Source organism: Hypanus sabinus, chromosome 7 (assembly GCF_030144855.1).
Source record: "Hypanus sabinus isolate sHypSab1 chromosome 7, sHypSab1.hap1, whole genome shotgun sequence".
Classification (NCBI taxonomy): Eukaryota; Metazoa; Chordata; class Chondrichthyes; order Myliobatiformes; family Dasyatidae; genus Hypanus; species Hypanus sabinus.
In genome coordinates, this window is record NC_082712.1 from 117,570,862 (window position 1) to 117,593,520 (window position 22,659).

Here is a 22,659-nt window from a genome sequence, read left to right on the forward strand (position 1 = left end):
TGCCCATTTGCTGTATTCACAACTTCACAAATCAATTATGTGCTTTGATACACCTAGATATTGCAATGAGTGGTTTTCAAATATTATTTTTATACCCTGATTTCATTCATTTAAAACCTGTAACGATTTCAAAATTTCTGTCAAAGTAATGGGTTGGAACTTGCAGAAGCGGTGATCCTTTTATTATCACTCCCACTAAACTGGAGTAAATATTCTTGATATTTCCACCTTGCAAGAAATGCAAGTAAAATTGGAAATAGACAATGTTTTATAGGGGAAAATAATAGATCATAGAAGGAGAGTTAAGTTTGTGGGCATAAAAAAGCTAAGCATAAAGTCTCGCAAACATTATTTATGGATTATGAAAAGGAAGTCAAAATGGATCTCTTGTTGCCATCGCAAGTTCACCTGAAGTAAAACTCTCACAAAGATTCCTAGACTTATTTTACACAGGTAAAGAGGAAAAAAGCTAGGATATGGGAAATGAAGGGGAGAAACTGGGGTGTGGGAAGTGATTGGGAATGGGGTGAAATGTGGATTCTAACTATTCTTTATTTGAAACCTCTCACAGGGATGCTGGACACAAATGTCCAGTGGACAATGAGATGTTGTTGGAAGCCCAACTTTTCCCAGATAATTTTGCAAAACGAGAAATTCTTTCTCTGACAGTCAAATGTCCTAACAAGGGTTGTTACCAGAAAATGGAACTGCGACATTTGGAGGTTGGTTCAAGGAATTGTTTTTTTTTATTCACTGATCATGAATTTTGTTACCTTGATTTTTTTCCTCTGGTTTTCAAAATGTATTTGATTATTGAACAGTGCATTGAAATAGTATGATAGGGGAGCATGAGCTTTGTTGCTTAACATTCTGTAGTTGTAGTATTCAGTCCTTGGGTTATCAACACTTGATTACCATCATATTGCCAACCTTTGTTCATCTTATAAAGGTAATAATCACAATGATAGATCCTTAATGTTGACATAACCTGGAGATAAGCTTCCACTACCTATTAAATGCTCCCAATGGTGTGTCAGAAATAGCCTCTGACAACCAAGTCCAGTTACTGACCTTCACATGTGGCTTAGCTATTAAGCCTGATGGAACTGTTTCTACAGATGGGAGAAAGGGTAAAAGCGGTTCACTACTGTCTTAAAGCCAGTTACTTTGGGCAGATGGGGCTTGTCAACCGTGGTTGGCAGCTCATCTAGAAGGAAAACCGATCTCAAGCCTTCATTGCTTTGCGGCTATACTCACTCACGGGAAGGCTTTGGGAGGAGACCCCGAAGAAAAATCTGGAGCTAAGTCTCTAAGGCAGAAACTACATTGATTTCGATGCTGACTGGCGACACTTGCAATGGCGCTACTCCCAAACTGCATTGGTCTCTGCCGTTCCTTTGGATTCATCAGCCACAAGGGCAGCAGCTTGTTCTCCGTATTGTACTGCCCTGGCTTTTGTGACAGCTAGGACACGACATTTATGGTTGATCCTGGTCAATGGAGGGCCTACAGTTCCAGTGCCACATACTGTTATTTCTAGGAGCAGAAGACTAGATCAGCTAGTACAGAATGGATAGACTGGAATTCCTGGATTGTTGGAACCAGATTAGAAGAAGATAGAAAAACATGGCATCATGTTTCCCTTCTGAACCAGAATTCAGTGTTATTGCATCATGTTTGTAAGGGGATCAAAGCTGAAAATTTATTATTTAGGAATGTTTGACTTTTTAGCGGGGACAGACAGGAAGGAAAAGGTGGCAAGGTAGCAGAGGTGAAATAGAAACAGTTGTAAGAGATGTAGTCTCAGCAAATGTTAAGCAGCAAGGCTAAGAAGTCATTGGTAGGTTTTGCACACGGATGCCTAGCAGTAGACATATGAGTAATAAAGTGAGACCTAAAGGGTGAGTGTAAAAAGAGCTGTGTAAGAATTAAGCGAGACTAACTTTCATGATGATTGGGTTAATCATCTTGAAAAATGTGAATATTCATGCACTAGGGATAGAGTCTGAAAAAATGTTTTGGAACTAATTGGAACAAGTAATTTATCTTGTATCTGGCCATGGGTAATATGTGCAATCAGTTTTAAAAAGCCCTTAGGAAGTGGTAATTATGGCATAAAAGAATTTTTAATAAGTTTTGCAGGTAGAAACTGGAGTCAGAAACAACTTATTGCAATAGAATGAGGGTAAAGTTCATTGAGGAGTAAAATTATTAAGTTATCAAGTATGGTAAACAAACAGTGGTAGGCATTTAAAGAGCTAATTCATGACATTCAGCAGACACATCCCAGTCAGGAGGAATGTTTGCAAGAGAGGGGTTAAATATTAGGTTAAGACGTAACGGAGGCGAAAGTTATTGATAGATGCAAATAACAAAAAAATTAGAAAGTAAACAATGAAGCAGTTAGTAATAATTATTTTTTTTAAAGTATGAATGTTTCCTTAAGTTAATGAACAGAAGAGCAAGGCTCAAGTGAGCATAGACGTAACAAGAATGAAGCTGAGGAAGTAGTAATGAGGAATTGGAAGCTGGCAGCTTTGGTTGTAATCTTCTAAAAATGTCTGGATTTTAGAGAAGGAACTTGGGTTGAAAAATTGCCAGTTAACATTCTATACAAAAAGGGAGTTAAACTATATCCATTTAATTCAAAAATCAAGAGTTGGGAATCGATTATTGATGAATAAGTAGCCATCTATTTAGAAAATCGTTACTGAGTCATGTAGAAAAAGCATGGCTTTATGAAGGTAAAATCATGTTGGGAAAACTTGAGTTTTCTGAGGAAGTTTATAAGTTTTTTTTAAGGTGAGAGAAGTAAAGGTCAAAGGAGATAGTCATAAAAATCTACAGTACAGAAACAGATCCTTTGGTCCATCTAGTTCATGCCAAACCATTCAAGCTGCCTAGTCCTATCGACTGGAACCTGGACCATAGCCCTCTATACCTCTCACATCAATGTACCTATCCAAACTTAAGTGTTGAAATCAACCCTACATCCACCATTTGTGCTTGCAGCTCATTCCAAGCTTTCGCCACTCTCTGAGTGAAATTTCCCCTCATGTTCCCCTTAAGCAATTCACCTTTCACCCTTAACCCATTACCTCTCATTGTACTCTCATCCAGCAGTGCAAAAAGCCTATTTGCATTTACACTATCTAAACCCCTCATAATTTTGTATGTCACTGTCGAATCTCCTTTCAAACTTCTGTGTTCTGGGGAATAAAGTTCTAACCTATTCAGTCTTTCCTTATAAGTCAGGTTTTCCAGTCTGACAGCATCCTTGTAAATTTCCCCTGTACTCATTTCTATCTTATTTACCTCTTTCCTACAGGTAGGTGACCAAAACTGTGCACAATACTCCAAATTAGGCCTCACCAGTATTTTGTACAACTTCAGCGTAATATTCCAACTCCTGCACTCAGTGCTTTAATCTATGAAGTACAATGTGCCAAAATCTTTCTTTATGATCTGTTCAATGAATTATGGTCTTGTATTCCGAGATCCCATTGTTCTGCCACACTCCTCCCTACCCTACCATTCACTGTGTAAGACCTACCCTGGTCCTCCCAAAATGCAACACCTCACATTTGTCTGCGTTAAATTCCATCTAACATTTTTCAGCCCATTTTCCAGCTGGTCCAGATCCCGTTGCGACCATGACAACCTTCCTCACTATTAACTACACCCCAAGCATGGTGTTATCCACAAATTTGCTGATCTAGTTTACCACATTATCAACCAAAGTGTTGGTTGAGATAACAGCAACGGATCCAGCACTCCACTAGTCACAGACCTCCAGTCAGAAAGGCAACAATGTACTACCACTCTTCGGCTTCTCCCGTGAAGCTAATGTCTAATCCAATTTACTACCTCATCTTGATCACCAAGCGACTGAACCTTCTTGGCCACCCTTACTTGCGGGACCTTGTCAAATGCCTTGCTGAAATCCATGTCGACAACATCCACTGCTTTGCTTTGATCAATTTTTCTGGTAACATCCTTGATTGCTTAGACATGACCTACCACCCACAAAGCCATGCTGTCTATTTCTGATCAATCCCTGTCTCTCCAAATATTCATATATCTGGTCCCTTAGAATACTTTCCAATCACTTTCCCACTGCTGATGTCAGGCTCACCTGTCTATAATTTCCTGGTTTATTCTTAGAGCCTTTCGTAAACAGTGGAACAACATTAGCTACTGTAACCTGCAATCCTCTGGTACATCACCTGTCACTAAGGAAGATTTAGATATCTCTGCTGGGACCCATGCAGTTTCTGCATATGCCTCCCAATCTGAGGGAATATGTTCTCAGGCCCTGGGTATTTGTCCTCCCTGATTTGCCTCAAGGCAGCAAACACCTCTTCCTCTTAAATCTGCAGCAGCCTGCAATCTCTACAAAGTTATTCCTCTAAATTCTGCGGACAGTTGGGTGGTCAACAATATAGACCCAATTAATGTGGTCTAATTAACCTTTCTTACTTCACAGTTCCATCCATAAAGCCTCGTTAGAGGTGTTCTCCAACCGTGACCTTTTCCCTGACTAGTAATGTTATCCCTCCCACTCTATCACATTTAAAACAATCGAACCCTAGAATACTGAACTGCCTGTCATATCCCTCCTGCAACCAAGTCTCATTGATGGCTACAGTACTGTAATTCCACATGTTGATCCATGTCCTGAGCTCACCTACCTCTCCTACAATACTACTTGGATTGGAATGTACATAGCTCAGAACATTAGTCCCACCATGCTTAGCCTCTTGATTCCTGACTTTGTCTAAGATCTTAACAACAAATGTCTCCACAACCCTCTCCACTATCTGTTCTGGCGGTCTGGTTCCTATCCCCTTGTAACTCTAATTTAAACACCCCCCCCCCCCCCCCCCCCAATGCAGTACTGGCAACCCTTCCAAATGGGTGTGCAGGGAAGTTTTTTCTTACACGGTACCTGGAATGTGCTGCCAAGGGTATTAGTGGAGACAGATAAAATAGAGGCATCTATGAAGCCCTTAGGCATATGAATACGCAGAGAATGGAGGGAAAAGGACCATGTGCAAGCAGAAGTGATTGGGTATCATTAGCTTAATTAGTTCAGCACATTGTGGTTGAAGGCACTGTGTGAGCTGTATTGTTCAAAGCTCTAATTGTTGAGTGTCTGAACAGTACAGAAGGCTATGCAAGATATCTTCCAAGAGTTAGGTCATAAATTAAGGGTCACTACTGTTTCGGTAATATTTTGGCATTGATAGAAGAGTGGCTGTCATGCAGGAAGCTGTAGGTGGGGGATAAAAGGGGTAATGTTCAGGAGGGAAACCAGTGACCAGTGGAGTGCCCCAGATATCAGTGCTGGGACTACAACTGTTTACCGTATCTTCTAATAATTTGGGCAGACCAAATCTATGGTGATACCAAAAAATGGGTGGGAAGGTAAGATGTAAAATTGTGGTTGGAAAGTGGGTGAGACGAAGCAGTGATGGATAGTGTGACCCTGAGTTGATGCCTCATTGTAGAAACTCAGCCATTATTGGAAAAAGTGAAGAAAGGAAGATGTTTGATTACCTGCTGCTGGGGTTCACTTTAGTCTGTATCAGGGACAAGTGTTTTTAATCATTTACCTTGCAATCTTGTAAGTTGAGGCTGACAGGTAACCTCCAACTCCAGGTTGTTTTTCAAGGCATGGACAACCACTTTTGCAAGAATCAATCATTATCAAGGGAAGTAAATCGAATTTGGATTTTTTTCCCCAATTCTTGTACAGCAATGATTGCGGTGTATCTACACCACAGCTTTGTGGATAGCATTGCATTCAACTGAAGAGAAGGCAAGGAAGCAGGAAATGGACAATGGGCAGATAGTACTGTAATTCCCAAATTAGACCTTCTCTTTTAACTAATACTCAGTTCTGGTGAGACACAGTTCCATTGGGGATCATTGGCAAATCAAATTCCATGACAATAGGTATCCTGAGAAGGAGGGAGGCCTGTAAAAATGTAATTGTTAATTGGAAGCAGGAATAAGGATGTAGAGAGATGATATTTGCAGCTGGGATTCAATTGACATTGCTTCCCTGTTGAGAGTGTCAGGATGAATCTGAGCAGCCAGAGGGTGACCAACACAAGGTCATGAATAATAGTGAAAATACAGTGGATAGAGGAAAAGGACCTGCAAGCAGATTTTTGGGAGCAAGGAATGTAACTAATAAGTACATCTTCAAGAAGTGTGCTCTTTAGGTTGGTGATAGCACAGGCATTAAATCATGGTAACTAGTAACCCAGAACAATCTAGAGATGAGGTTGCTTAGCACCGCTGCATTCAGTCGATTGAATAACTTGGCTTAAGAGTTGTTGTCTTGGTAATTATGACCATTAAAAAGCAAACCTATATTATTAATGTCTTTTAGGGGAGGAAATCTAATAAATATTGGACTTGCCAGCCTTCCAATGTCACACCAAAGAATAACACCAAGAGCCTGATTACTAGATAGTGGTGAATGTACCTTTCGCAGAATTATATAGGAAAATGCTAGGCTGGAAACCTGGAGCTGAAAGGACTTGAGATTCTTGGAACTGAGGGATTCTTGCTTCATGTAGGGAGAGAATCTGAAAGTGTGTTCAAAAGAGGAGTGAAGTAAAGCAGGAAATAAAAAATAATTTTTGAAGGCAAAGGGGCAGATGGGCTACACACAAAGGAGTTTGACTGTATTTAATGTCATGCTTGAATTGAAGAAGTCTAATGAATAAGGTCAATGAGGTTGATAGCTTAAAAGGGTAGGTGGAGATATAAGTTACGGACATAGGAGAGTAGGAAGGGTAGTTTGATGTTCTTGTCCATGTGGATTTTGTTCAGTATTGCAAAAAAAAGCCAAATTCAGTTAAGGAAACTGCACATTGAAGATTGAATCAAAGATCATTAAAAGGGCAATCACTTGGTTATTCACTTCCCACCCCCCCTCCCCCGGCAATATTCAAAGGGAGACCGAGGAGCAAATATGTAGGCAGTTTTCTTTTGAGAATTACAAAAACAATCTGATAGTTATAACTTGGGTCTTTCCAGTACTCTGGTATTATGTGGAATAGAGACAGTAAAAAGAAATTAAAATATTTAGAAGAAATATCTTTAGCTGGTTAGTGCAAATTCAAGAGTGTAAAGAATCACTGGAGTTCCCTACCTTTGAGGGTGGTTGAAAGCCAGATCATGAGATGTGCAGTTGATTCTGGTACACTGGGATCAGTACGTTTTGGCCCAATGAGCTAAAGGTACTATTAAAAAAAGACAAACTACCTTTTAACTGAGTAACAAATTATGTATTTAAATGAAATGCAGACCAAATTGAAACACTCCCAATACTACTATAGGACTATAAAACTGTGTATTAGTTCCTAATAGTTATTGAGGGAGGAATTCATCCAGTGCACACTGCTGGATTCTTTTGACTAAAAATAACCAAAATCAGTACAGGCACCTAGTGCAGATAATGAATAGCCTTCATACAATGCTTTCAAGTATTGCATTCTCCAAAACTTCATTTTCGTTGTAACATTCAAGATGATTGTCAATACCTTCAAATTCTTCATAGTTCCTAACTTATTGAAGTAGTGAAATCGGTTCATTTTCACTCCCAGCTGTTTCTAGCATCGCCAAACCTGAATGTTTGAAATCGCAGTGAACAAAACAGTTTTGAATTATTTTATTGCTTATTTACCAACAACTATCGGAGACAAAAATTGTTGTTCTTTGAAAACAAACACATGCAACTGATGCTATTTAAAGAAAAGTTTGTTCCAAGCACAGTGTAATGTCTAATGGCCACACAAGTGAATGTGACTGACACTGGTTAGAAACTATTCAGCAACTGTCTTCTGTCCCAATTAAGTAGTACAGTGTGCCAAAGAAACAAAGAATCTCCGCTATTTTCTTGATCAGTTTTTGTTCAAGAGTTGGCCCAAGTAAGCGGCTGCCCCTGTTAACCGATGGCCCAATTAACCAGAATCCACTGTATTTAAGATTGTGATAAATAAATATTGGACAGATTGAGGAATTGAGCGTTTCTGAGAGGAGTGGCACAGAAAAGGTTGAGGCCACCTTAGATCAACCATGATTATGTTGAATGATGGTGCAGGCTTCCGGATTCAGAGTATTGGTGGACTACTATTATTTGTTTTTGCTTGGTGTAGAATAATGTGATTATACTTCACTTAGATTCTGTGTAATGGGAAAAGGAAAGAAAGACTAGTTGTCAGTATTTCCCAAAACACGAAGGCTGCTTGAATGGAAGAAGCTGCTTGAAGATAAATTCATGTCAAAGAGTTATCCAGGGAAGTAACAAATGCACGTTTGGAGCATTAGGTTTCCACAAAGTAAAAGGAAAACCTTCCCAAATTTCATGCTACCTTCTTGTCCTGCAAATTCCTCTGGAACAACTATAGTAAGCCTTCTTGTGATCAGCAGGGGTGACATTGAGGTGGGCATAGAGAGAAAGTATTGACAAGTTAAATTAAGGAATGTGAAAAGGTGTTTGATAGGTAAATAATATTGTAGTTTGTAACAGAAGTATTGAGATGGAAAATTCAGGTAGTTAATAAATTCTTTGCATTTACCCTCACAAAAGGGATATTATTATTGAGTGTGAGGTATTAGATGGGATATATAAAATTGAAGATGAAATGCTAAAGTATTGTTCTCTAGCTCCTGGCATTGAGTTAGAGGGGTGATGTACTGCTGGTGTAAAATGGGAAGTGATAGACTGGGCAATTACAGACCAGTCAGTCAACGATGAGAAACTTACTTGTGAAAGTTCTTAAGACCATTTATCACTTTGAATCCTGAAGTAGTCAGCAACAAATTAAGGTAATGTTGTATCTGACCAATTTGGTTCAGTTTTGGAGAAGGTGAAAAGGAAAGTGTGTTGTACCCTTCAGTGAGGATGTTGGCAGATTCCTACTTTAACAGATTGATCATTTTTTAAAAACATGTACGGGATCCAGAGTTGGTTCAGTGTCGGGAAGGAAAGTGTAATGCATTTATGCATTTGTGTTTCTGTAATGCATTTTTTGGCAGGAAGGACCTAGTATGATATTCCTTTTTTATGGAGTCATGTATTGATTTAAATGTGAAGTGAATTGACGAGAATATTTATATATGATTTAAAAAATGGATCGTTGGGATTTGTAACAGATAATTCTGGAAGATAAGATTGAAAGGGTGTATCGAATAAAAAGGAAGATTTTTCCCCCCATTAGCTGAAGGATCAATAGGATATAGATCTTAATTTATTAGTAGGAGAATAGGGGAAGGGAATGATTTTTTTTTCCAGGGTATGCTATCTAGGCCTGTAAATTGAATCTGTAGAGTTAGTCTATGGAGGTTCAAAGCATAGTCAGGGGATATGCAGATATGGTCACTCTACTGTTCACTATTATCCCAGCAAACAATTGAAGCATAAAAGAAGTTAATACTAGTGTGATCTTTGCACATTGTGTTGATTACTACTAAAAGCTCCCTAACTACACAAATGACCCGACCTTGGGGTTAGCAGAGATGGAATTGGGGTTATGTGATGGCGAGTCAAATTAAAAGGAGAGAGCTAGGTGGGTTGTAAGTGTCATGGGAAATGGAGATCTAGTTGAGGTGTATTGATTTGGAAAGTGTTGAATGAACATGTGGAAATGTGTAACTGTAGTTTGGTTCTGCTCCTATGCCCATGGGATTTACCACTGACTTTGTGCTGTGTGTTACAGGATCACCAGGAGCTGTGTGAATACGCCTTTGTCGACTGTCCGCAATGTGAGTCTGTGCTCTGGCGAAAGGAGCTGCAGCAGCACGTGGATTCAGACTGTCCCAAGAGACCTGTAGCTTGCGAGAATTGTGCCATATTGATGCCCTATCTGGAGAAAAAGGCAGGCTTTCTCAAAGCATTCAGTATATCCTGGGGCGTGCATTCTTGTGTATCCTCTACACTGCATTTCTTGTTCTGTGAAGTTCTTAAAGCATTTGGTGTTGATTCCCGGTTTGTAAGTGTCTAGATCTCTTCCTCTTTCAGTGCTTCCTTTTAGAGTACCTATGCCACTTGGCTGATGGGATCTGGGGAGCAAGGAAGGCAGGCATCCTTTGCAAACCAGAATACCTTAGGAAAGTTGTTACAGTTTCAGGCAGGTTTCATGCAAGTCACTGCAAAAATGAGAGCCTTCAGTTATCTATATAGATTGGAGAACCTGTGTTGCTTTCCTTGGTACCATGTGGTTGTAAGAGGAGCTGAGAAGTATATAGAAGAAAGCATATATTACAAGGCTCAAGGACAGCTATTCTGTTGTTATAAAGCTATTTTCCAGAATGATAATCTCTTGTCCTCACAGTCTATCTTATTGTAACCTTGCACCTTGATTTCTATCTGCATTGTAGTTTCTCTGTACTGTAATACTTTAGTCTTCACTTGGATATTGTTTTACCTTGTACTACCTTGGTGCACTGTGTAATAAATTGATCTGTATTAACAGTATGCAAGACAAGTTTTTCACTGTACCTTGGTACATGTGAAAATAATAAACCAACTTGCCAATCTGCATGGACAAAGGAGATGGAGGGAAACTGTTCATGTTGATAGATTGATGTGGACCAGGGACATAGACTGAAGGTGGTAAGATCCAAAACTGACCTGATAAAAACCTTTGGCACAAATCAGGAGATACAAGAGACTCCAAATGCTGAAATCTGGAGCAAAAATGAACAACTGCTGGAAGATCTCAGCAGTTGAAGGAAATGAACAGTCAACATTTTGGGTCAAAACCTTTCACCTGGACTGCAGTCCATTCTTGACCCAAAATGTCAACTGTTGATGCCTGAGCACTGAGTTTCTCCTGCAGCTTGCTTTCCTTACACAAAGCTAGTGGTTAGAGTCTGGAATGCGCTGCCAGAGCTAGCAGTTGAGGCAGATTTAATTGCACTGTTCAAGGAACTGCTTGACCTGCTGAGTAGAGCAAAGAGGACCAGGGAAGATGGTTGCATGTTGATATTTGGCTGTGCTGCAAGATACTAAAATTGACCTGTAGCTCTCCTTTGCTACTAACAGCATTGAGTTTTGGAGAAATAGAGCACAGCTTGCAAACATATAACCATATAACAGTTATAGCACGGAAACAGGCCATCTTGGCCCTTCTAGTCCGTGCCAACGCTTACACTCACCTAGTCCCACTGGCCCGCACTCAGCCCATAACCCTCCATTCCTTTCCTATCCATATACCTATCCAATTTCACTTTAAATGACAATACCAAATCTGCCTCTACCACTTCTACTGGAAGCTCATTCCACGCAGCTACCACTCTGAGTAAAGAAATTCCCCCTCGTGCTACCCTTAAACTTTTGCCCCCTAACTCTCAAATCATGTCCTCTTGTTTGAATCTCCCCTACTCTCAATAGAAAAAGCCTATCCACGTCAACTCGATCTATCCCCCTCATAATTTTAAATACCTCTATCAAGTGCCCCCCCCAACCTTCTACACTCCGAAGAATAAAGACCTAATTTGTTCAATTTTTCCCTGTATCTTAGGTTCTGAAACCCAGGTAACATTCTAGTAAATCTTCTCTGTACTCTCTCTATTTTGTTGATATCTTTCCAATAATTTGGTGACCAGAACTGTACACAACACTCCAAATTTGGCCTTACCAATGCCTTGTACAATTTTAACATTACATCCCAACTCCTATACTCAATGCTCTGATTTATAAAGGCCAGCATACCAAAAGCTTTCTTCACCACCCTATCCGCATGAGATTCCACCTTCAGGGAGCTATGCACCATTATTCCTAGATCACTCTGTTCTACTGCATTCTTCATTGCCCTACCATTTACCATGTATGTCCTATTTAGATTATTCCTACCAAAATGTAGCGCCTCACACTTAAATTGTTCAGCCCACTCTTCCAACTGACCTAAATCTCTCTGCAAGCTTTGAAAACCTACTTCATTATACACAATGCCACCTACCTTAGTATCATCTGCATACTTACTAATCCAATTTACCACCCCATCATCCAGATCATTAATGTATATGACAAACAACATTGGACTCAATACAGATCCCTGAGGCACACCACTAGTCACCGGCTTCCAACCTGACAAGCAGTTATCCACCACTACTCTCTGGCATTTCCCATCTAGCCACTGTTGAATCCATTTTACTACTTCAATATTAATACCTAATGATTTAACCTTCCGTGCGGAACCTTGTCAAAGGCCTTACTGAAGTCCATATAGACAACATCCACTGCTTTACACTCATCAACTTTCCTCGTAACCTCTTCAAAAAACTCAATAAGATTTGTCAAACAAAACAAAACAAAACAAACATACAGGACTTCTTTCTCATCCTCAAGGTCCTGAGGTGCTTTGCAGTCACTGAACTACTAGTTAAGAGCTCTTGTAACTATTGAAATATATCAACTGATTTTTGCACAAGTGTTTTCATTGTTAATTATGTTGGTTGAAGAATAAATGTTGGCCAAGATATCAAGGGATATTCTACAGAATTACAACCCACCCTCAGTTTATGTCTGTGTCTTTGGAGGGGGGATATCAGCTTGCAAATTGGGCTAGATGAAAACAAGAGTGCTAACTCTGAGTGATGAGGCTCCCTTGACTTGAGCCTTGGAAAACAATATTGCATTTGGCACAAGGAATGGGTTTACAGGCAGAGGGCTGAAAACCTTGAAGGGCCCTTGTGATGATGTGATAGTTGTAAAGTAGATCCCTTAAATGGTGAAGTTATGACAGATTTGAAGGTTCTCTATGATGTCTGAGGTATTTCACAGTTGTGTGCCATTATATCCTGGTTAACTTGGACACTTGGATTCATGGAAGCTTGTATGTACTCTTTGGTTTGGCATCACACTTTTTAAGTCTCTGGGTACCGATAGCAGCCTGTCTCCTTCAGCACAATAGTCAAGGATATGAAAAAAGGGAAAACACAGAGATCAGAATTTTTTATCATCTTCACCATTCCCCTTCAATTGTTTCACTTAATTCATAATTCCACAGATTTCAGTACTTTCTAAATGAAATGCTCACACAGATCCAAGTTTATGACTAAGAATAGATGAGGATGTTTGTCTCATCCTAAGATTTTCATGGGCTTTCAACCCCATAGAGGAGTGATGCTGAGCAAGAACCAAGTGCAGCACATAATGTCAAAAATTATATTTGAGAAGGCAATTTTTTTGTATATTCTTCTGGCCGATTAGCAGATTGTTGAGAATGGAAGGTGGTTTGACTGCAGTATAATATCCAAAAAAAAAGTAATTAAAGTAGGTCCTCAAATTGAAATGCTATCCTGCAAGACAGAATCAAAATTTAGGTTTATTACTGCTGAACTGACATGTAATTTGTTTTGCAGTAAAAGTGCAAAGACACATATTACTATAAATTACAAAAATAAATATAGTAAAAACAAAGAAATAAAGGATTGTTCAGAAATCAGATGATATAGGGGAAGGAACTGTTCCTAGATCATTGAATGGGTTATCAGACTCCTATACCACCTCCCCAACAGTAGTAACAAGAAGAGGCCGTGTCCCAGATGGCAAGGATTCTCAGTGATAGATGCTGCCTTCTTGAGACGCTGACTCTTCAAAATGCCCTTATTGGTAGCGAGTGTTGTGTCTCTGATGGAGCTGCCTAAGTCTACAATCGTCGGCAACCTCTTGCAGTCCTATCCATTGGAGCTTCTGGAAACTAGTAGTTTTTAGATGTATATATGTGATTTGTACAGCAGGAGGCAGTGTACTTCTGTGCGAATCTTGTACTGGAAATTGACATTGTTATGAGGTTAGCTCCTAAGAATCAATTTTGTTGCAATGAATTTCTGAGAACTCTCCAGAGGAATTAACATTTTCGATCACTTATAAACTGTGATCCCAATCAACAGATCCACTACAGAACTAATCTCATTGGATCTTGCAAGGCTGTGTCATTTCCCTACTGCCTTTAATCTTACATCGGGGCAAAATTCACATTGCCTCTGGTAAGCTTCCTGCTCTCCAGGATTTAATCTGTGGGAAAAATGAGAAGCGGTTAAACCATTGTCTCATTTCTGGAACTAAGATCTCCCCAAACTTGATTATCAAGTGATGCATGTCTGTCCACATTCTTGGGTGACTGAACTCCAAGATGACTGCAATATACAAAAAGGGTGGGTTTTCTTTAAATTTTGGAAAGGCACTGATTTCCGACCAGCCTTGGTCACCCTAATTTAAGAAAGTTGCTATTAAAATGGAAAGACTGCAGAGATTTAAGAATTTTAACGAGACTCTGGATTGAGTTATGGAGAGAGGTTGAGCAGGTTAGGACTTTATTTTATTGTGTTGTAGGAAGCTGAGAGGTGATCTTATAGAGTGTATAAAATGATGGGGGGCATAGATAGGGTGAATGTGGAGAGTTATTTTCCTAGGGTTGGTGAATCAGGAACTGCAGAGATTAAGGTGAGAGGGAGAGACTTACTAGGAATCTGAAGGACAACTTTTTCACCCAGAGAGTGGTCATCATCTGGAATGAGCTTTCAGAGAAAGTAATTGGGGCAGGTCCATTAACATTAACATGGGTGGCAGAGTAGAGATACGTCCCTACCAAAGGAGGCGTAAGGTGTTCCTACTCTGCTCCCCCCACCATCAACCCCTCCCAAACCAGCTAGCTGCAGGTCACTTGCTTAGGGCCCCCCCCCCCCTACCCTGGGAAGACAGCAATGACAAACCGCTTCTGTAGAAAAAAATTTGCTAAGAGCAATCATGGTCATGGATAAGACCATGATCACCTCATCAATTTGACACTGCACATAATGATGATGACATTAATAACATTTAACAGGCACTTGGGTAGGTATGTAGATGGGGAATATTTTTTGAGGGTTACAGACCAAAGTGGGGCAAATGGGACTAGCTTAGTTGGGTATTTTGGTAAACAAGGCACAGTAGGGCCACAGGGCCAGTGTCCATGCTGCATGACTAGGCTGCTGAAGTCTTTTGTCTTTCCGCCTTTGTTTCCTCTAACAATCAAGATCTGTAGTAAGTGCTTGAAAAAGGTGGATTGCTCTCTGTTTATCAGGAGCCATTCTCGGGCAAGGTAAGCATGGATGAGGAAATTCACTATTGCCTCAAGTATTGCACCTATGTGAAAGGAAAACACTTACTTTCCCTTATTGTGTTTCTGAACTGCCTGGTTCGTGTACTTTCGTCATTGAGAGATTTATACAAGCCTTTTAAGAATCTAATTTTATTCAGTTTGAGGTTTGTAAAAATATTAAAATTCACCACATCCATGAGCAGGAGTCCATTGGCTCAAATGTCTCCTTGCATTTCTATTGTATTGAATTTCTGTGGATGAAAACTACTCATTCAAATTAGCTTGGCTTGTTTAAATGTAATCTAATGGGGCAAGTAGATAATTTCTCATCTTCTGGTGTATGAAGTTACGCTTTGGATTTTCTCTAATTCTGACTTCTTTTCCTGACTCAGGATCATGATCAAAGCTGTCCATTGGCCAATATCACCTGTGAATACTGTAACATGGAGCTCATCAGAGAACAGGTAAATAAATTTTACACTTTTCAAAAGTACTGTGCAGTTGTCTACTTATTTTTTTAAAAATCTGGAAGTATTGGGCAAAGCCAGCCTTTATTATCTAACTGTTGGTGTTGTCTATGGCCAGACAAAATGGTAGCGGAATACGGTCTTGTTAGGTAAGGAGTGCATTGACATATGTGAATAGTTGACATTTATAGTTGAGTGTTCTCGATTCATGTTGAAAGACTGATAAAATGCCCATTGTAATGTTGAACATCTGTGCTACAGATCATACCATCAGCCACGCTGGTCCACTATAGAGTTAAACTGGTATTTGCATTGATAATTATAAAGCCACAAGGTGCACATTGGTTTGAAAATCTCCAGGTTGTTCAGTATCATATTACTCCTGTAAAGTGCTTGGAGCATTTTTGTCCTGAAAAGCTCTAGGTTAGTGAATGTGATGGCACGAAATACATAACCTTTCCAGTCTACTTGCAGAATTCCAGAAGTAGCATGAGAATGACTGTGCTTGATCAAATGTGACACCAATAAGCCCTAGCAAGACTGAGGGCAAATGGGAAAAAAATTACCACCATTTGGAGCCACACCTAGCATTAAAGAAGTCAAATGATGGTTAGAGTGCTATTAACCTTAGACTTTGCTGGAGGCCATGGCATTCCAGGCAATCATCTTTAGTTTCATCCACGATGATCATTCCAACACAGGATTCCAAGTTGTAGAAATATCAAGTGATTCCATTTGCATTCCTTCAGAAACTGCAGCAATTTTGTCATCACATCTATATAATCATAATTAGATGCAACTAACAATGGTTAGTTCTAGGCAGTGTCCAACTCATAACAAAGCCAGAACCTAAAGACTTGTTTGCTTCCATTTAATGTTTACAGTTACTGTTTTGCCTCAGCTTCAGTTTTCTGGAAGCAAAAAGTAGATGTATAAACTTATGGTATTTGTCCACCGAGGGACTCTGAGGATATCCGGGGAATACATCCTCAGCTTATTCATATGGAAATACATAAGACAATTAATTTCAGGGTTGTATAAGATGGCATATATGTTCCTCGATAATAAAATCACTTTGAACTTTGATCTCCATTAGTCTAAATGCTGAATTGAAGAATTAAATAATAACAGCGGCAACTTGGCTATTCCCAAGACTTCATTTTCATTGAGGGCAAGAACTAATTTGGCTTTGGAGCACAACTATTCTTTGGGACTTATCACACTTGTACAGATGCTGACTTTTTATCCTGCCTTATTTGGGATGCTTTCCAATATAAATGGTGCAAGCTGCAGGGAACAAAATACAATGAAATCTTAAGTGTTTCATGTACAACACAAAGACCTTTCTCTTTTAATACTTGGATCCTTCTAAAAGCATAGAATTCCGTGGCACGCAAATGAAAATATACTGTTTCTGGAAAGGTTTTACAAAAATGTTAGTGCGCTTGCCCTGTTTTTGTCTTTGAAATGTGTATGGATTAGACGATTGCAATGCCAAACGATATTGAAATGAGTTCTGACTCTACAGATGCTCTCTGTATAACTGCTGAAGATTGTCCTTCAGCATGTTTGGGATTAGTACAGATGGCATTTTATTTATTGGCTGTGGCCATCGCTCCTAAGATTAGCTATCCCTAATTGTCCCTCAGCTCAATGCCATGCTGATCACTGCAGAGGGCAGTTCAAATGCAACCCTGTTAGTGGATCTGTAGTCACAAATAGGCCAACTCAATTCAAAATGGAAGATTTCTTCCCTTGTGGGGCATCTGTCAAGCAGATGGGATTTTAATAGCCATCCAGAAACTTCATAGTTACCAATACTGATATAACTTTTCAGAATCGATTTAATATCACCAGCATGTGTCATGAAATCTGTTGTCTTTGCAGCAGTTATATAAGACAATAAATTAAAAATGTGAATTAAAGTATATAAATATTAAATAGTTAAATAAGTAGTGCAAAAATAGAAATTAAAAAAGTGGTGAGGTGGTGTTCATGGGTTCAATGTCCATTTAGAAATTACATGGAAGAGAGGAGAAATCTGTTCCTGAATTGCTGAGTGTATACCTTTAGGCTTCTGCTTCTCCTTCCTGATGAGAACAAGGCATGACCTGGTTGATGGAGGTCCTTAATGATGGATGCTGCCTTTTTTTAAGGTATAGCTCCTTAAAGATGTCCTGAACACTGTGGAGGCTAATGCCCCTGATAGAGCTGGCTGAGTTTTCAACTCTCTGCATCTTCTTTGTAGGTGCATTGATGAGTTTGGTCATTCAGATTTCTTTTAAACAGTTTAAGCTAAGGTAGGATTTAACTTTGTCATGAGGTCTATAGTCTAGGCTTTATGTGCATTAGTCCACTAATTATACCACTGTAGCTACATGAGTGTGAATAGTTGGCTTGACTGTTCTATCATATAACTCTGGCAATGGGAACAAAGGAAGGGCAAAAAGGAATAAAGAGGCAATACGGTAAGTGGATGAACATTCGGATTATGAATGCATACAGTTGAACAGAATTGGCTTGCGCTGCGATTTGTTTGCTAATGTTTTCATGCTTCTTATCTCAGGTACAGAAAATATTCCAACAGAAGGCAGATATCAAATTGAGTGTGGTACTTTGACATTGTATTGGCCTGAATGACCCTGGGCTAAAGAATAGAGGCGGGGAAATCAGACAAAGTGTGCTTAGCAGCTAGTCCTGAAATATGATAAACCTGAAAATACTGGAAACGTTCTGTAAGTCAGACAGCCTCCATGGAAGGAGAAAGAGTTTTCAAGTTTCAGTAACTCATTTCTAGATTCTCCATCTTTGCAACAGGTCGCGTTTCTAGCGGCGCTCTCTCTTTTAATATATATAAATATATATATTTATACTAACAGATCCCTTTTAGTTCTAATGACTTACTACTTCTACTGAAGGATTTTATGACTTAATTACAATGGCCGAAAAAAGTCGTTCTGGTATTGAATTAAGAAGCGGCAAGACTTTCCCCGAAATGGAGCAAACGGAACAAACCAAGAAAATGGAGGAACCTGTTACACTAGCGGGAATATTTTCTTCAATACAAGACATGAAGTCAGAATATGGATTGCTTAATATTTAAAATTGATAAACTGACCGGTTCAAATGGGAAGCTCGAAGAAGACTTGCTGAAAAACTTGGATTCTCAACTTCAAACACTTCAGCAGACTACAACCCGAATCGAGAGCGAGCATGATTTATTCAAGCAAACTATTAAAGATCAAGGAATGAAGATATCTTCAATGGAAAAGAAAATCAATGAAATTACCTCGGAACTATCTAAAACGAAGAAAAGAATGGTTGATTTAGATAGTAGAGGGCGTCGGAGGAATCTGCGTATCCTGGGACTGCCTGAAAATACTGAAGCTGGCGATCTGTTAAAATTCTTTTCAGATATGCTGTATTCACTTTTCAATGAGACCCTCAAAACTAGCCCCTTAATCGACAGAGCTCACAGAATTTTGTAGGGAACCTTTACAGTATTGTACTTTAGTGGTCCGGGTAGGACCTGTTGTGTATTAATCTTTTTTTAAATTTGTTTCAATACTTATAGTTTTGGTCTGTTATGTACATATATTCATTTATTTTTCTGTTTCGAGAGAGAGAATATTCTTTGTAATATTATTTGCTTGGATTTATTCTTTCTTTTGAATATGTGTTTAAGCTACTTTAATGTTAGACACAACATTATAGTAGTTGAATTCTGTTTGTGCCTTTTATTATGGCTATTTTCCGTGGGATTTTTGCTTTTTTTTATATATGGAGCTGCAAGTTGGAGAACAGGGTCAAAGGTGATTAGTTAGCACGGGACCAGCCTATTGGTTCCTTCCTTTGTATCTACTGGGTGGGGGGAGGGGGAGGGGTCTATTAGAGTAGTTTTTTTCTTGATTGGGCAGTTCTTTTGATGGATTTCTCTTTCGTAAATGAGTCATTCCTTCTGGTTGTATCCGCGCCTTTTGGTTTAATCTGTAGTTGTGTAACATTTCTTTTAAATAATATTAAACTCAATTTTAAGCATGGATGTTAATAAAATTAAAATAATATCTTGGAATTGGAATGGTGTCAATCATCCCATTAAGCGTAAAAAGATTTTTAAGAAATTAAAAACACTTAATGCTGATATTCTTGCGCAAAAAAATCATATACGAAAACAGGATGGGGATAGATTTTTTGCTTTTGGAAAGGGCCTCTTTTTCACTCACTGTCAGATAGTAAAACAAGAGGCGTTTCTATATTTCTTAGTCCCAAAACCCCTTTTGTACACCTTAATACTACTACTGATTTGATTGGAAGATATTTAATTGTTACTGGTTTATTATGTGAGCAAAAGGTAGCTCTGATGTGTGTATATGCACCTAATGTAGATAATTCTGATTTTTTAAGAAACTTTTTTCAGAGTTACTGAATCTCAATGAATATAAAGCAGCAGCTTGTATTAACTCTTTTTTTATTAGAATACGGCTTTGTCGATTTTTGGAGATATAAACACCCCAATGATAAAGATTTCTCCTTTTTTTTCACACGTCCATCACAACTTTTCCCGAATTGATTACTTTTTTTTAGATACACGTCTGTTAAACTCCATTGTTGAATGTGCGTATGACATCATTGCGCTTTCAGATCACGCACCTTTAAAGTTAACCCTTAAGCTCCCGGATAGAATTTTGAAAATCTCACAGTGGAGATTGAACCCCGTTTTGTTACAGGATCCAGCTTTTGTTAATTTTATTAAGGAACAAATTTCTATATATTTTTTGAATTTAATACAACTGAAGGAATGTCCAATCTGGTTATATGGGACACCTTGAAATCTTTTCTTAGGGGACAGATAATCTCATATTCAGCAGCCTTGAGAAAGAAAACTAAAGTGGAATTGTCAGTGCTTATTAATAAAATTAAACAGATAGATAAAGCGTATTCAGTTAAACCTACTGAAGACCTATATAAAGAAAGGGTCAAACTTCAATCACAGTATGGTTTACTTCTGACCTTTCCCATTGAACAGCAAATTTTTAAATCTAAAAGTTTATTTTATATACATGGGGAAAAATCTGCTAAACTTTTAGCAGGTCAGTTAAAGGCTGGGATGGTCAGAAGACAGATTTTAAAAATTCGCCAACCAGATAGAACAGAAACTTTTGATCCTTCTGAAATTAATAAGATATTTATGGACTTTTATTCTAATCTTTATAAATCTGAATTCTGTGAAAGTAATATCATTATGAATAGATTTTTTGCAAAGGTTAAACATACCTTAGATTTCAATTCAAGATGTTGATATGTTAGGTGCACTTATTAAACAAGAGGAGATAGCCAAGGCTATATCCTCTATGCAATTAGGTAAAGCTCTGGGACCTGATGGTTATACGGTAGAATTTTATAAGACCATTCACGAAACGCTTATACCACGTCTTCATCAAATGTTCACTGATTCTACATCTTCTGGGAACCTTCCTAAAAAATTTTATGAAGCACTAATTTCATTGATTCCAAAAAAAAGGGAAAGACCCACTGGAATGTGTATCCTATAGACCTATGTCTTTACTGAATGTAGATTTTAAAATCCTCTCTAAGATTCTAGCAAATAGGCTTGAGAGTATCTTGCCTAATGTTATCTCAAATGATCAAACAGGATTTATTAAAAATAGGTACTCACATTTTAATATTTGTAGATTATTAAATATCATTTATTCCCCCTCAACCAAAGAATCTGTATGTATTGTATCTTTGGATGCCCCGGTAGCTGCGGTTCTCACTAATAACCAAAAGTCTCCTTACTTTAGATTATATAGAGGTACCCATCAGGGCTGTCCCCTTAGCCCTTTATTATTTAACTTGGATTTAGAACCGCTTGCTATTGCTGTTACAGATTCTAATTCTGTGCAGGGTATTAGGAGAGGGGATAAATTACATAAAGTTTCATTATACGTGGATGATTTATTAGTTTACATTTCAAATCCTAAGCAATCTATTCCTTCTATGTTATCTATATTTATGGAATTTGGTACTTTTTCTGAATATAAACTTAATTTACATAAAAGTGAATTATTTCCTATTAATAATTATTTTGATTATTATGATCAAATACCTTTTAATATTGCCAAAAGCCATTTTACTTACCTTGGTATCAAAATTACAAAAAATTTTAAACACCTATATAGGTATAATTTCTTCCCTTTAGTTGAATATACTCAACAGGCGCTTTCCAAATGGTCACCTATGTCGATGTCATTGATAGGTGGAATAAATGCTATAAAAATGGTTACTGAAATTTTTATATATATTTCAAGCAGTTCCCTCTTTTGTTCCAAAAACATTTTTTGATAAAATAGACTCTCTGATTTTGTCTTATGTTTGGAATAATAAAAGCTCTAGAGTGAATAAACTTTTATTGCAAAAATCAAAAAAAGATGGAGGACTGTCTTTACCAAAATTTAGATTTTATTATTGGGCAATTAATATTTGCTATATTACTTTTTGGGTTTATGATATAGACGATCAAGATCGCCCTTCATGGTTACAGCTGGAGGGAAATTCAGTAATGGGGTTTTCGTTAGCTTCTTTATTAGGAGCTCCTCTTCCTTTTTCGTTCTCCAGAATAGGTAATCAAGCTCTTAACCCTATTGTTAAACATACTTTAAAAATTTGGTTTCAATTTCGTAGATTTTTTGAATTAAATGATTTTTTACTTTCTTGTAATATTTATTCTAATTTCTTTTTTGAACTATCAACTTTGGGATAAGGCTTTTCTAACATGGAAAATTAAGGGAATAAAAACTTTTTTAGATTTGTTTTTACAAGACTGTTTAATGTCTTTTTCCCAGTTAATGGATAAATATGATAACTCCAATACACATTTTTTCAAGTATTTACAGGTTAGGAATTTCTTACGTGATTTTTTACCAAATTACCCCTTGATCTGCTCTTCAAATTTGGCTTACGTTATTTTTCAGTTTAAACCTTTTCAAAAACGATTAATAGCTATCATTTATAAACAGTTAATGAATGCTCGCACATCGCCTAATGATAAGGTTCAACGCTCCTGGGAAGTAGAACTTCAACAT

At 38.2% G+C, this 22,659-nt stretch overlaps 1 protein-coding gene across 2 annotated transcripts in view; it reads left to right on the top strand.

Moving 5' to 3' along the window:
- The window catches only part of traf6 (TNF receptor-associated factor 6), a 45,753-nt gene that overhangs the window by 11,203 nt on the left and 11,891 nt on the right, over positions 1-22,659 (top strand). For both annotated transcript variants that reach the window (XM_059975466.1, XM_059975465.1), the window contains 3 exons: positions 572-722; positions 9,738-9,896; positions 15,500-15,571. In XM_059975466.1, coding sequence (XP_059831449.1) covers positions 572-722; positions 9,738-9,896; positions 15,500-15,571 — 382 coding nt within the window. The remainder of the gene's footprint in view (positions 1-571; positions 723-9,737; positions 9,897-15,499; positions 15,572-22,659) is intronic.